Source organism: Petaurus breviceps, unplaced genomic scaffold (genome assembly GCF_028583685.1).
Source record: "Petaurus breviceps papuanus isolate PSGF00001 unplaced genomic scaffold, PetGlider_PUasm1.0 490, whole genome shotgun sequence".
NCBI lineage: Eukaryota > Metazoa > Chordata > Mammalia > Diprotodontia > Petauridae > Petaurus > Petaurus breviceps.
Genome location: NW_027186352.1, coordinates 15,709,185 through 15,722,437, shown reverse-complemented (window position 1 = coordinate 15,722,437; position 13,253 = coordinate 15,709,185). Strand labels below are relative to the sequence as shown.

The 13,253-nt window shown below is 39.6% G+C and overlaps 1 protein-coding gene across 4 annotated transcripts in view; it reads right to left on the bottom strand.

Moving 5' to 3' along the window:
- Positions 1-4,514: 4,514 nt before the first annotated feature.
- Positions 4,515-13,253, bottom strand: part of PRKG1 (protein kinase cGMP-dependent 1) — a 1,429,727-nt gene continuing 1,420,988 nt past the window's right edge. For all 4 annotated transcript variants that reach the window (XM_069101811.1, XM_069101810.1, XM_069101813.1 and 1 more), the window contains 5 exons: positions 12,476-12,639; positions 10,166-10,288; positions 9,673-9,735; positions 7,351-7,417; positions 4,515-5,569 (listed from right to left, as the gene is read on the bottom strand). In XM_069101811.1, the coding sequence (XP_068957912.1) occupies positions 5,471-5,569; positions 7,351-7,417; positions 9,673-9,735; positions 10,166-10,288; positions 12,476-12,639 (516 nt within the window). In that variant the 3' untranslated portion in view covers positions 4,515-5,470. The remainder of the gene's footprint in view (positions 5,570-7,350; positions 7,418-9,672; positions 9,736-10,165; positions 10,289-12,475; positions 12,640-13,253) is intronic.

Genomic DNA, 13,253 nt, shown 5'->3' with positions numbered 1-13,253 from the left:
GCTTCTTGAAAGGGTGTATCAAACCAAAGGCTCTATATTTCAGCTCCCCATCCTCATGACTCCCCAAATCAAAATGCTCTCATCTCTGTTTAATGCCATGTACTAGTCAGTCCTGGTCTCATTTTATTTGTATAACCCCAGTGCTTAGCACAGTGCCAGGCACATGGTCCATAATAAAGACCTTTTGAGTTGAATTTGGGAGGTATAGGTTGAATTAGATGGTCACTGGGATCCTTTACAATTCTGAAATTTCATGAGTCTGTCCCCATTCCAGGAATGAATTTTATGAAGCAGGGAAAATCTTACCTGGAAGAAAATGCCAACTATGTTCAAAAGTAATTGTTTTTTATTTCAACTCTATAAAGTATACAACAGGCACTCGGCAATTACAGCTGCAGGGAAAATACAGAGCAAATCAAAAGCGGGGAACTTTATGAAAAAAGTTTTCCATCTACATCGAAAGAGTACAAATGGTCAGGGACCATTCTGATGACAAGTGTCACATATTGACAGACAAAAAAAAGCCTCTTTCATGTAGAACAGATCCATAAGAGGACAAAGAATCATCGCTGTAAGAATACAAAAGAACTGACCAGTGTAAAAACAGCATAAACTGGGATAAATCTGAGGCAATGCTTAAATAAAGTTCCCTTGACTCGAAAAGCCTAAAACATCAGAGACATTATCAAAGTCTCAGAGCTATGTCGGTTTATGCAGGGGACAGTTATAGAAGAGGACTAAGAACACACTTTTGACGTCCAGCTTTCTAGGTGTGTTTGAGACTTGTCTCATAAACAATTTGCATATACAAGAACTCATAGAAAGCAATAATCCTGTTTTGTCGACTGGGTTGCACCCAGGGGCTCTTGTTCATGTGAATTTTGTCTCGGGTTGTAACTGAGTTTGACATGAATTGCAGACATTGACCAATATTTTATTTTGGGGGCCATGGACCATTCATAATGGAGTCTAAAAAACATGATATGTTTGAACTTTTACTGCACTAATTTTTTTCATTGAATCTGAACAACTGAGCAAAACAGGAATACCTGTATACAGACTGATAGTATGTCCTATATTAATTTGACCTGCACGTACATTTAGACATTTCACAGAAATGACGCTGTATCTCATGAACAGATACACAGCTCTGGTACATTTAACAGAAATAAGTGAACCACTTCATCATTTCTGTAGTTCAATATTATATAATAAAGGCTTATAAATTGTTAGCAGAAAGAACTGTAAAACGCAGCAAGCTAAGAAAGGACAACATTTTGAGGTGTATTTGTCTTTGTCATGCAGCATAACACCAACTTTGTTTTTTTGTTTTTTGTTTTTTTTTTTTAAATAGGATGCCATGAATTTAAGGCACTTGCAACAATACCAAATAGCCAGGTCATGATCTAAACTATGGGACAGATGAGTAACAGGATGATGGACAGAAGTGTTCAAGAATACTGACAATTAGGACCATTCAAGTCTACTCAGACCTAAAATCGTTACACTGTTACAAAGAAGGGAACCAAAGGAGGATGCCATGGAACACGGGCAAAAAGAAAATCATATAAGTACCACAAAATATCAGCACGAAAATATCTATTTACATAAATATTTCTTTGTGGTCCTATTGTGAAAGAAAAACTGTGAATAATGCAGTTCTGAAATCAACCACAGATCACCTCTACCTTGGGAATTCAGTCCTAACATCCTGGTTTTCAATATGGTAGCTGACTTGAAATTTCCTAGTATGTTGTCGGTTTGCTCACATAGAAGTGTGACTCAAATTAGGAAAACAAATCAATAACAGTAAGTTTACAAATATTATTGTGTGTGTGCATGTGCAAATCATTCCTCCACCATTTGTGTGTGCATGTGCAAATGCATTCCTCCACTATTTGTAAGGAGAGAATAACTCTTGAAACTGTATTTGCACCGGTAGTAAAGGATGCCAACAGATTGGTATTAGAAGCTACATAGGTTAGATGTTATGTCCTAGGGGACATAAAGACATAAAGGTCATTTCTAGAATTTTCCCCGGGAAAATGTTCTTTTATGTGTTCAGTTCACCCCAAATAATGTGACATCCATTTCCTTAGCTGTTCATCAGTATCACTGTCAATAAACTCCCATAAAAGCCCTTTCTCCCCAAACTTTGATGTATTCACAAGTTTAGCAAAGCAAAGAAGGACATTTCTTCTAGATACCACTACTACTACTACTACTCAATATTAGGTTAAAAAAAACAGGGAAGGGGAAAGGAAGAGTTCAGAAATCAGGTGGAAAGTACGTTGTGAAAATTATTATTTTAGCCCTCAAGTCTTTGTGTCTGCATACAGACAATATCTAAATCCCTAAATTCAATGCTGAAAGTTATGTGGACTAGATCTATGTTTGTTTGGTTGAGTGTTTTTTTTTCTTTTTCTTTTTTTTTTGCTTAATACTAGTCATTCCTTGTTGGTACATTGAGATCTTTTTCAGGTATTACTCCAGGTAGTACAAAGAATTCTACTCGTGAAATATTCAAGCATCAGAGAGAATCTATGTAGTTAGTTGTAGCTTTTAAAATTTACTTTAAGAAATTGACCAAAAGGACAATCATTGCAGAGACCCTTGACAAATGGTGGATGGTCTCCATGCTGCTAAAATGTCATATGAGTATTGTTTTGGGGGGTGGTGGTGGTGGTATTTTTTTTGTCCTCTTTTAATGACTTTAGTGTTCTAGAAAATCTTGGGCAGATTAAACTTTATTTTGAAAAATTCTTAATGCTCCCATTTTATTCTTTCTAGCTATTTTTTCTCTTCCTTTACCATAATAATCTAATGTAAAAGGATCAGTTAAAAAATATAAGCCAAATCAGAAGGAATGCTAGGGATAGAGAACTTTCAGAGCAGGAACACAGGTTGGTTTGTTTAATCAAGACCTCTGAAATCAGCAGGACAAAGCTGGTTCTCTTTTATATATCATTTTGTTAAACTGGGGGCTTAGAGCTATCTGATAATGCTAATGTCCTTTTTGAAAAATAAATTTATTATTTGTTTGTTTTTAACATCCATTTAAAAAAATGTTGAGTTCTGACTTATCTCCCTCTCTTCTGCCTTTCTGAACCCATGCCACTAATGTCTTTTGGAAGACTAGTTCCACTCAAAAATTTGGAAGGAAATAGAAAGCATATTTTAGAAGAATTAGGACAAAAACTATCCTAAAGTTTAGGTTCAAAATATGGGTGTACCTGTAGATACAATGATATTTGAACTTGTCCCTCCTGCTGCTATATTTCAGAGAGTCAGTGTATATTTGTGCTTACACATACATAAAAATTTTTGAAGATGTGTTCAGTACAAGAAATTTAAATGCAATGCATCATCTTCTAGAACTTAAAATCATTCAATTTCTCTGCCTCTGACATGAAGATCTAAAGTGGATACATTTTTTGCAGAAATCATCACATTTGATTTCCTCAGCTGATTCATTTAACGTTTTGCTTCCTCTGCCTTTACAATGAAAACCCACACCAGCTTTCCTTCACACTATTCCAAATCCAGAAGAGAACCTAGTAGATATTGATATACTGAAAATGTACAACCCTCACTGGAGGGCCTGTACTTTATACCAAAGTAAGATTTCAAAGACTCATGGTCAAATGGACTAGATAAACTTGAGCATTAAAGCATAGCAGGTCCTTTTGAACATGAACCTTCAAAATGCCACTTACACACAACACAAAACCAGATCTGATTATATTAGGTTATCAAGAGTGCGTGTGTGTATGTGTGTGTGTGTGTGCGTGCATATTCCCAATGTCTTTTAATGCAGTCTTTATGAGTTAAATACTAAGTACTATCATTGTTTGTCTTTTGGTTAAAAGGTCTAAGAATTTATTTCATCCCTGCCCAATGTTCTTCCTCTTTTTCTTCATCCCTATGCCAATGGACTGATATCATTATGTATAGTACCTTTGGAAAAAACACAGACATTGAGCTGGTCAGATTCTTGTCTTCCTCCCTGAACTGATTCACTTGTATTGTTTCATTCCTCAGTCACTGACTGTCCAATGGTGGTGCCAGCCTTGCTTGGTTCTGGAGAGTAAGACAAGAAGCTAGATTTAAATGATTTTATTCCTACCTCCCTCTCTCCTTTTCCACAGACCAGGAGCTAAGGGGATGGGAAAGTGAACTATGACAAAAGGTTTGGTTTAATCACCTCAGTGGTAATATGTGTGTGAGTCTCTGGCTACCTGTGAAATGCATATGAAATGGTTGAGATGTGTGTAGGCTGGCTTACACATTGACATTTATAGATGAAAAATATACATAGCACCTCTAGAGTGGTTTTTGTGGGGTGTTTGGATGGGTCTTATTTTTCCCCTCAAGGAGAAGGGAGATCTTTAAAAAAATGAGAATATTTTTAAAGCCTCAGTCTGAGGGCCTATTAAAGAATGAATAAAACCAATCAGCTGCCGCTCTTCTAAGCTCCAGGACCATTCTGCTGAAACATGACATGGTTTTGTGGATTTCTTTTTTTTTTTTTTGTTTTCTTATCCAACCAAGCCTGTGGACCAAAAGGAAAAACAGCAACAAACAAAAGAAAACAAAAAACCCAAACCAGAAACATCATGCACCTCATTGTCATTTGTGTGTAAGAATATGTCCACATCTTCTGCGATGATTTTCAGAAACCATGAACAGAGTTGTGCTTTTATCTCTATTTTTTTTAAATTATTAAATGAGATATTTGGAAAGGGTTTAACACAGTGCCTAGCACATTGTAGGCTTTTAATAAATGCTTGTTCCCTTCTCTTTCCCCTCCCATTTAAAATAGATGGTAAAGAAAAAAGGAAAAAAATAAGCCAAAAAAAAGATAAAAGGAAACATTCAGGCTTGTCATGACTACTAGTTGGGGAAAAAAAAAATCAAAGAATGGTTAGCACTGATTTGACATGAACTCCTTGACTAATCAATTTGTGGTCCTTTTTTGTATAGACACTGGCCTGCAGTAAAAGACCCCTGTGTTCCTCTGTTGAAGAGTGTTGACACCCTGGCCACCCATACCATAGAGGGGTACAGTACCCAATAAAGCACAATTTGATCCTACTAAGAATCCTAGCTGCAAGGTTCAGACCTAAGCTTGATTGAAGTATTTCTTATACCATTTTTAATCTTTCAGATTATAACTAGAGCAAAGCAAGATTGTTGATGTGGTAGAAAACGTTTCTTTACTGGTGAAAAGGCTTTGCTTCAGGACCACCGTGTCAACTGCAATTTTCGGTTCAAACATAAAACATGTAGAGAGAGCATATTGTCATCTAAGCGATAAGTCCTAATGCCACTGGAGTGCTGTAGCAGCATCATCGATCAAGGCATCATGGTGACCCCGAGCACGGATCTTCTCCCATTCCTTCAGGTTTGCTGGCAGCCGTGTCTCAGAAAAGCTGTCTTCAGCAAGGCAGAAGCAGGTAAGAAAAATGCACTAAAAGTCTATGTCCCATCCCGAGTTGTCATCTGGTGGTGGCTCGTCATTGTCCTCAGGGAAACTGTCAAAGTTGCTCGTATCTGTGGGGGATGCGACCTGCAGATGGGGGAGAAGCAGAGTGGGGTTCATGAGCACACGAAGGCAGAGATGGTGTAGAACCATCTAGTCCAACTCTTTCATTTTATAGATGAAGAAACTGTCAGAAAGTATGGGTGACTCCTTCATGCCCACACAGCTCCTAGGTCTCATGGGCGGGGTTTGAACACACGACCTCTGATGCCAGAGTCAAAATTCTTCCTCAGGTTTTTCCTGGTGAATCTTTTATTCTCAGAAGATAATATAATTAGATAAAACATTCTTCCCTCCCACTTTCTTCCCGTAATTCCTGTGCTAATGAAAGTATTGATTGATGAATGACACAAACTTTGTGGTGAGAACGAGATGGCCATTTCCTGGTAGGGACAGGATGTCAGGAAGCTGCTGACATAATTCTCATCTATAATTTTTATTTATGAAATGGATTACTAGATCCATCATGATTTCCTTGAGGGAACCAGGCTTGCCTTAGACCAAAATCATAGCAAGTCTTATTCTGGTAGGACTTATTTTACATAGTAGACAGGTTCTTAACATAGGTTTATTAGTAAGTTAAAAATAACCAAAAGTAACAGTTTTCAACAAATTGACTATTTCCTTTTAAAAAAATATTGAAGCCTCTTGGCCTTCAATAGAGTAATATAATAATGGAAATACCCAAAGAATATCTGCTTTTCATCACAGGAATACAAATTATGAGAATTCCCTTCACCAATGAAGTTCACAACTAGTCTATGACTTTGTAGGAATATTCTAAAGAGTTACTTGGGGTGCAGAAAACTTAAATGACTTATTCAGGGTTATACAACCAGTATCAACAGGAAGATATTAATAATGATAACAAACATTTAAATGGTCCTTGCATTATGGCTTCTATCAATATCCCTGCCACTCCCTTGACCAAAACTTTCCTCTTTGGCTACCACTGTTGCCTTCATCTATTAAAATATAAGTTCTTTGAGGGCGGAGACTGTCTTTGTTTTTTTATTTTTATTCACAAAGCACAGTGACTGGAGCAGATTAAGTATTTACTACATATATATATATATATATTTCCATTCATTCATTTATTTTTTCATTCATTTATTTCAACCTAAAAGCATTATTTAGCTCTTATTTTGGCTTCAGATAACTAGTTAATTTAGGTGTAAAGAAAGGCTTCATCGAGTAACTTTTTAAAGGCAACTTGAGGTAGATCCTTTACTGAGTGAAAAATCTTTTTTTAAAAATGAAAATTTGATAATGCCCTCCTACTTTTATCTTTAAACAAAAGCTTGGATTTTGTTATACAGGATTTTTTTTTTTGTTATTGCTGTTGTTTGTTTGCTTTTTCTTTTTTAATGTGGGCCCCAGTTATACTTTATTGAGGGCAAAGACTTGCATAGTAGTGGAGGGAGGTCCAAGCAGGAAAAAATAACCGACTTTTCAAAATTCCGGCTCTGCAATCATGCTCGTGCCTGCACTTCATTGGTGTGGACACATGCAGGTAGCAACTCCCCTCACGGTCCCTCTTCCCTGCCCTTACTCCTAGTGAATCATCTTTTCTTGAGGTTGGAAAATCCTACTACCGGGTCTCCTGCTCTGAGTCCTTTAAGAATAGTCTAGTATATCACTGGGCTTGCCCAGCATGAGGAGACCTACCAGAGTATGTTTTACTGGCATAGACTTCCATACACCAGAGGACTCATGGACTAGTGGATGCATGGACCTTTTGCTTAATCACCAAACTTAAAGGAACGGGCAGGACAGATATAGGAGGGTAGAGGAGAGAGGTTACTCACACTTGGTATTATGGGCGGTGTCAAGGTACCTTTTCTTAAGCCTTCCCAGTTAAAGCCTTCAAACCATCTGCAAAGGGAACAAAAAAGGCCATTCAGGGTACTTTATCTTATGCTGTTTTTCAATAGTTTTAGTTGTGTCTGACTCTTTGTGCCCCCATTTGATGTTTTCTTGGCAAAGATACTGGAGTAGTTTGCTGTGGCAAACCTTCTCTAGCACATTTTACAGATGAGGAAAATGAGGCAAACAGTCAAGTGACTTACCCAGGGTCACACAGTAAGTGTCTGAGGCCAGATTTGAACTCAGGGCTTCCCGACCCCAGGTCTGGCACCCTATCCATGTTCCACCCAGCTGCCCACAGCTCTGTCATAGATATGCAAATAACAACTTGATGGTATAGCAGAGATTGAGTGGAATGGGAGTTCTGCTAATAGACTCTAAATTTGCTGAGGGCAGGAACTTTTTTTTAAATTTTGTTTTCATGTCCTTAGGACTTAGCATGTTCCCTATACTTATTTATTTGTATTTATTGTTATCCCCCCCCCTTCCCAAACACACACATGAGGTTGTTAGACTTGTGCTGTTCTGCTCATGGAAAACTGCCTGGTGCGGGCATTTGCTCCTCTGAGAAAGACCGGCCACCCCTTATAGTCTCATAGTCTCAGTCTAGCCCCTATCAGAGAGTTCACTGATGGTCCTGGGAATTTAGCAAGTTCGGGACACTTGTAGGCTTTGAACCCGGGCTTTCTGCCTTCCAGGGATGCCCCTTCCATCTGGCCTTAAGAGATGCAGAGAATGTTCTTTTGAATAGAATGGAATGATTGGTAAGCATTTCCATTGGTATAAAATATTTACTTTCCCAAATTATTTTAGGTATATACATTTTAAAAAAATAAATTCATCTTAAAAATTTATTTTAATGAAATTCACCACACACATATTTCTGTTAAAAAGAGGAGGCTTAAATAAGACACTGCAGCCTTCTCACATGTACAGTTTGTTTTTTAAGAAATATATATGTATCTATATACAAATATATGCATACATATAGATAGATACATGTACATACACACAATTTAACATGGTAGTAACTAAACTGCCTATTTATTTGTGGAGAAGTAATAGGAATATATTTTCAAGTCATGTTCTTTTTAAATTAATGGAAATCAAATTATCAAAAATATCTCTGATGTAGAGAGAAGGTTTTCTTACAAAGAGGGTTCCTGACCCCCAGGATCTGAAACAAGGAGAAAGTGATTTAGGATTTTCTTGGAAGTCATGTTAGACAAACTCCTCATTTTTGAGATAAGATTAGCTGTGGACCAGAGCAGGCTCTAACCCCATAGTAAAGAACAGAGCTGGGACTGGAAACCAGGTTCTCTAATGCTAAATTCTAGACTTTTTCCTCTGGACCATAATCTCCTAAATCCTTCTTGTAGCTAAGGAGTTTCCTTGACTACTCTTTGACAAGTATCATTGAATAAATGCTTGTTACTTGAAGTAGGAGACGTAGGGGCATTAGGAATCTGAGAAAAAACTAACAAAAGAAAGTCCTCTTGATTTCGTCAGCAATGGGTTCCTTGGCCAAGGAACTCTATCACTTTGCTTTATTAGTCTCTATAAAGTAAGATTATTAGGGAGACAAATGAGCAGTTGAGTTTGCCTTTTTAAAAGATTCCATCAGACCAATTTTTGTTGCTGAGCCCCTCCCTCAGCTCCCAGGCAGAGCACGGTAAGGGAAGAGGGACTTCTGCCTCCCTTTGCTCCATCTCCAAGGATCAGGAAGGAACAGAAAAAGAAACCTTTTCCCTACCTCCAGCCAGAGATGCTTCCTTATCCTGCTGCCACTCTCTTGGAACTACCTTGTAGAACTTTGTATATGCTTTGTATTTAACTGACTATGTATTTCCCCCTAAATAGAATGTAAGTCCTTGAGGGTAGGGACTGCTTTACTTTCATCTTTCTATCCTTGGTGATGAATATAGTGTGCGGAACATAGTAATTGCTTACATGTTTGTTGAATATGGGAATTTGGGTTTCTTGAATTCTAGTCGGAGAGAAGGCAGTGCCAGTTGCAGCCTTGAGATATGGAAAACTTGAAGTGGTTTTGGAAGACCCCAAACAGGCATGCTGCAGGCACAGACTTGTAGGGCCTGAAAGTATTGTCGGCCACCCAGCTAGCTTTCAGCCCAGCTGTGTCCCGTTTTCATTCCAGAAGGAAACTCCAAGCCCTGCTCCTCATGCCCTTTCTGCATAACGAGTCACTGAGACCTGACCAAGGAAAAGACTCATCAGGGCCAGCGGCACCTGACAAGGACACTTACTTGTGTTTCTGGATGTCTTTCACTCCGTTTTTCAAGTTCCCTAATCTTTCTGATGGATTGTCCCTATAAGGAAACCAATAAAAAATTAAAGAATTATTTTCTTATTTTTAAACAAATTACTGATGGGTTTTGCTCGTATACATAAAAACCTCACAAACCCCTCTACCCGCCTGGCAAAGCACATTCTTCCAAAACAATTTATTGATCTTTAATGTTGTTTATTGATTTTTAAATGAAGGGAAATTAAATTATCCTAAAGGTCTCATGTAATGAAAAGTTTCTTATAAAGAGGGTCCCTAAACCACAGCATCTGAAGCAAGGAGAAAGTTATTTAGGATTCTAGAGTTAGGAAGACATCTCAGAAGTCACATAGACTCAATCAATTTAATAGACGTGAGGGATATAAATGACTTTCTATTTAGACAGACATACTTTGGGGGACAAGGGATTGGGGCATACAGGGACAAAATGACAGTGAAGTTGAACTGCTCACCTGCATAGTTTTTTAATTAAATTAGCAGCATTTTTGGCAATCTTCTTTGGAAATTCTATCATGTCAATCCCTCTCAATATGATATTATAGGTTTTCATAGGATCCGGGCCTGAGAAAGGAGGACTTGTAGGAAAAAAATAAAACAGTGACATTTCTTAGGTTTTCATTCTGCAAAGAATTAATTTCTAAACATGTTATAAAAACCATCTCCAAAAAACATCCTCAGTCACTTGCGCAGTCCTTGGCACATGGCAGGGCTTAACAAATGCTCACTTTATGAAGTTAAATGATTGATAAAGAAGGACACTTGCTGAGCAATCCCTGGGATGCAATAGGATCCAGTGTTTTGCCTTCACTTCTCCCCGTACATGATCTTTCCTTCCCATGTGGAGCGTATGATCCTTGACTGTAGGGATTGCTTTCATTTTCGTCTTTGCATCTGCAATGCCTTGATTAAGAGTAGGTGCTTGGTGCACATTTGTGGGGTACTGATTACAGTAGAATGGAGAAGGCCATGAATTCCAGACTCGGGGCCTGAACCCTGTGACCTGTGGAGCAGGTCACACCTCCCTGGGGTCCCTCTCCTTCTATCTAATTCCCTCTTCCTAAACATCTCATATCCTTAGAATGTGGCTGCTCAAATGTTCAATGCATCCTTCTAACCTATGGGATTTGGTAGAGCTGATAGAAAGGTGGCCTTGGAGTAAGGTCTAGGTTCGAATGCTGCCTCTGACTGGCTAACCCTGGGTAACAATCTCTCAGTGACTCAAGAAGCAGTTGGGAACTCTTAAGTGGCAAAGCTCAGACTGATCTGCCTTGTTCAAGGGTGTTTCCTCCCTGGGAAAGTCCCATGTTGATGAAATCCCAGTTCTGGGTGAACACGAAGTCAACAGTCCCTATGCAAGGTGCCAACAACACAAAAATGAAACATTCCTTGGCTTGACATTCTGTGGAGAACATGTATGCACTGGCAACTTACAGTACTCTGGGAGAAAAGGGAGGATCCATGAGGGGATAAGGAAAAGCCTCAAGCAGGAGCCTTTGATCTGGGCCTAGAGAGAAGCTACAGCTTCTCAAAAGGGGAAGGTGAGGAGGGAAGGTACTCCAGGTTTGAAGGACAACCTATGCAAAGGCATGGTGATGGGAGATGGGATGTTGTATATAGGGAGTGTCTGACAAGGCAGCCTGGAGTCAGAAGGAGAAGGGCCTTAAATGCTGAACAACGTCTGCATTTTGTTCCAGAGCCTGGGTGATGTGCTTTGGGCATACCGCTCTGACAGCTACGTAGATAATATATTGTCAAGGGGAAAGAGAGAGGTGGGGACCCCAATCAAAGGCTCAGGGAAGAGGCCATGCGGCCCAGCCAGTGGTGGCCATGACCTCAGAGAGGAAATAGATGTGAGGAAGAACCAAAAGGGAGACTGGCATTGAGCCTCAGTGGGTAGGATTAAATTTCAGCCCTAGTAGGAATTCTTTTAAGTAATAAGACATCTCAACAAGGACAGAATTGTCCAGAAAGTGTCAGAGAATCACAGAATCAAAGCATGTCAGAGCTGGAAGGGACTTTGGGGGCATCTTGTCTAACCAGGGAGAGCACATGGAAAAGAGATGCAAGGCAATTAGGCCAGTGGGAACAGACTTTATGGAGAAAATCATTTGGGTTGAAGTTTTGGATTTTTTTTTTCTTTTAAGAAGTCAAGCGGGGTAAAGAGAAGCCATATCAAATGCACACAGAGCATCTAGGCACCCACTCATCTGCATGGTTAACCAACTATTAGATCCTAAACACGTGATCCTTTGGGAAGGTAGAGAGTGTCCAGAGGAGGGCACCCAAGATGGTGGAGGGCCTTGAGTTCTTGTCATAGGAGGATCAACCAGGGATCTACTAACCTGGACAAGACAAGAGACTGGAGTGGTTGGGTGGGTGGCGGCATGTGACAATTGGCTTCAAGTACGTGAAAGGCTCTCATATGGAGACAGGATTACACTTGCCCCAGTGGAGCATTGTTAGAAAGGAAACAATGTAGGCCAAGATGTCAGGAAGAATTGCTCAACAATCAGAGCTATTCTAGAATGGAATGGGCTGCTTGGAAGGTGGCAGGTTCCTCATTCTTGGAGGGTTTTCAGCAGAGGACCCGAATATGTTAATAGTGGGGATTCCTGTCCTATATGGGTTGGAGTAGATGATTCCAACTTAAAATTCAGTGGTTCTACGGTAATGTGCTTCTCTGGGAGTGACAAGGGCAGAACCATCTCAGGTCTGGCCGGCCCATTTTTACCCACCCTTCTTGTTTGCTCATATGCTCATACCTGCCAGTCAGGAGTTCATACATTAGGATTCCTAGCGACCAGTAGTCTGCCGAAATGTCGTGACCTTTGTTCAGGATGATCTCGGGGGCTACGTACTCTGGGGTCCCACAAAACGTCCATGTTTTCTTTCCAAACCCTATTTTCTTTGCAAAGCCAAAATCCACCTAAAAGCAAAGAGAGAGAGAGAGAGAGAGAGAGAGAGAGAGAGAGAGAGAGAGAGAGAGAGAATAAGTGCACACACAGCAAACAAACCTGCTCCACAGGAGGGGAGATGTGATCCCATTGGTCTTAATCAGAGGATAAGTACAAGGGACCTCTGGAGAATGTCGAAGTGGAATGTGGGGAGAGGGATGAAAATGAAAAGAAATACTGGATCCCAGAATCCTGGCTGTGTTAACAACAACAGCACAGACACAGACTTCTGTAGGGAAGGAAGAATGATTCAGATCCAAACATTGTCTAGTTGTGAGTCACACCCTCACCAAATTTCTCTTCCTCAGTCTTTTCTTGTGACTTAAATACAGTATTATATTCATTATACACAGGAATGTTTGCTCTTATCTGAACAAGGAAGGAATTCTGAACTAAGTTTTTATAATTCACTTGTTTTAGTCATATCCACTAGTGACCCATTCAGGGTCTTCTTGGCAAAGATAATGGAGTGGTTTGCCATTTCCTTCTCCAGTGGATCCAATGGATCCCTTTGTCAGACAATCAGGGGTGAAATGACTTCCCCAGGGCCACATGGCTAGGAAGTGTCTGAGGCTGGACTGGAACT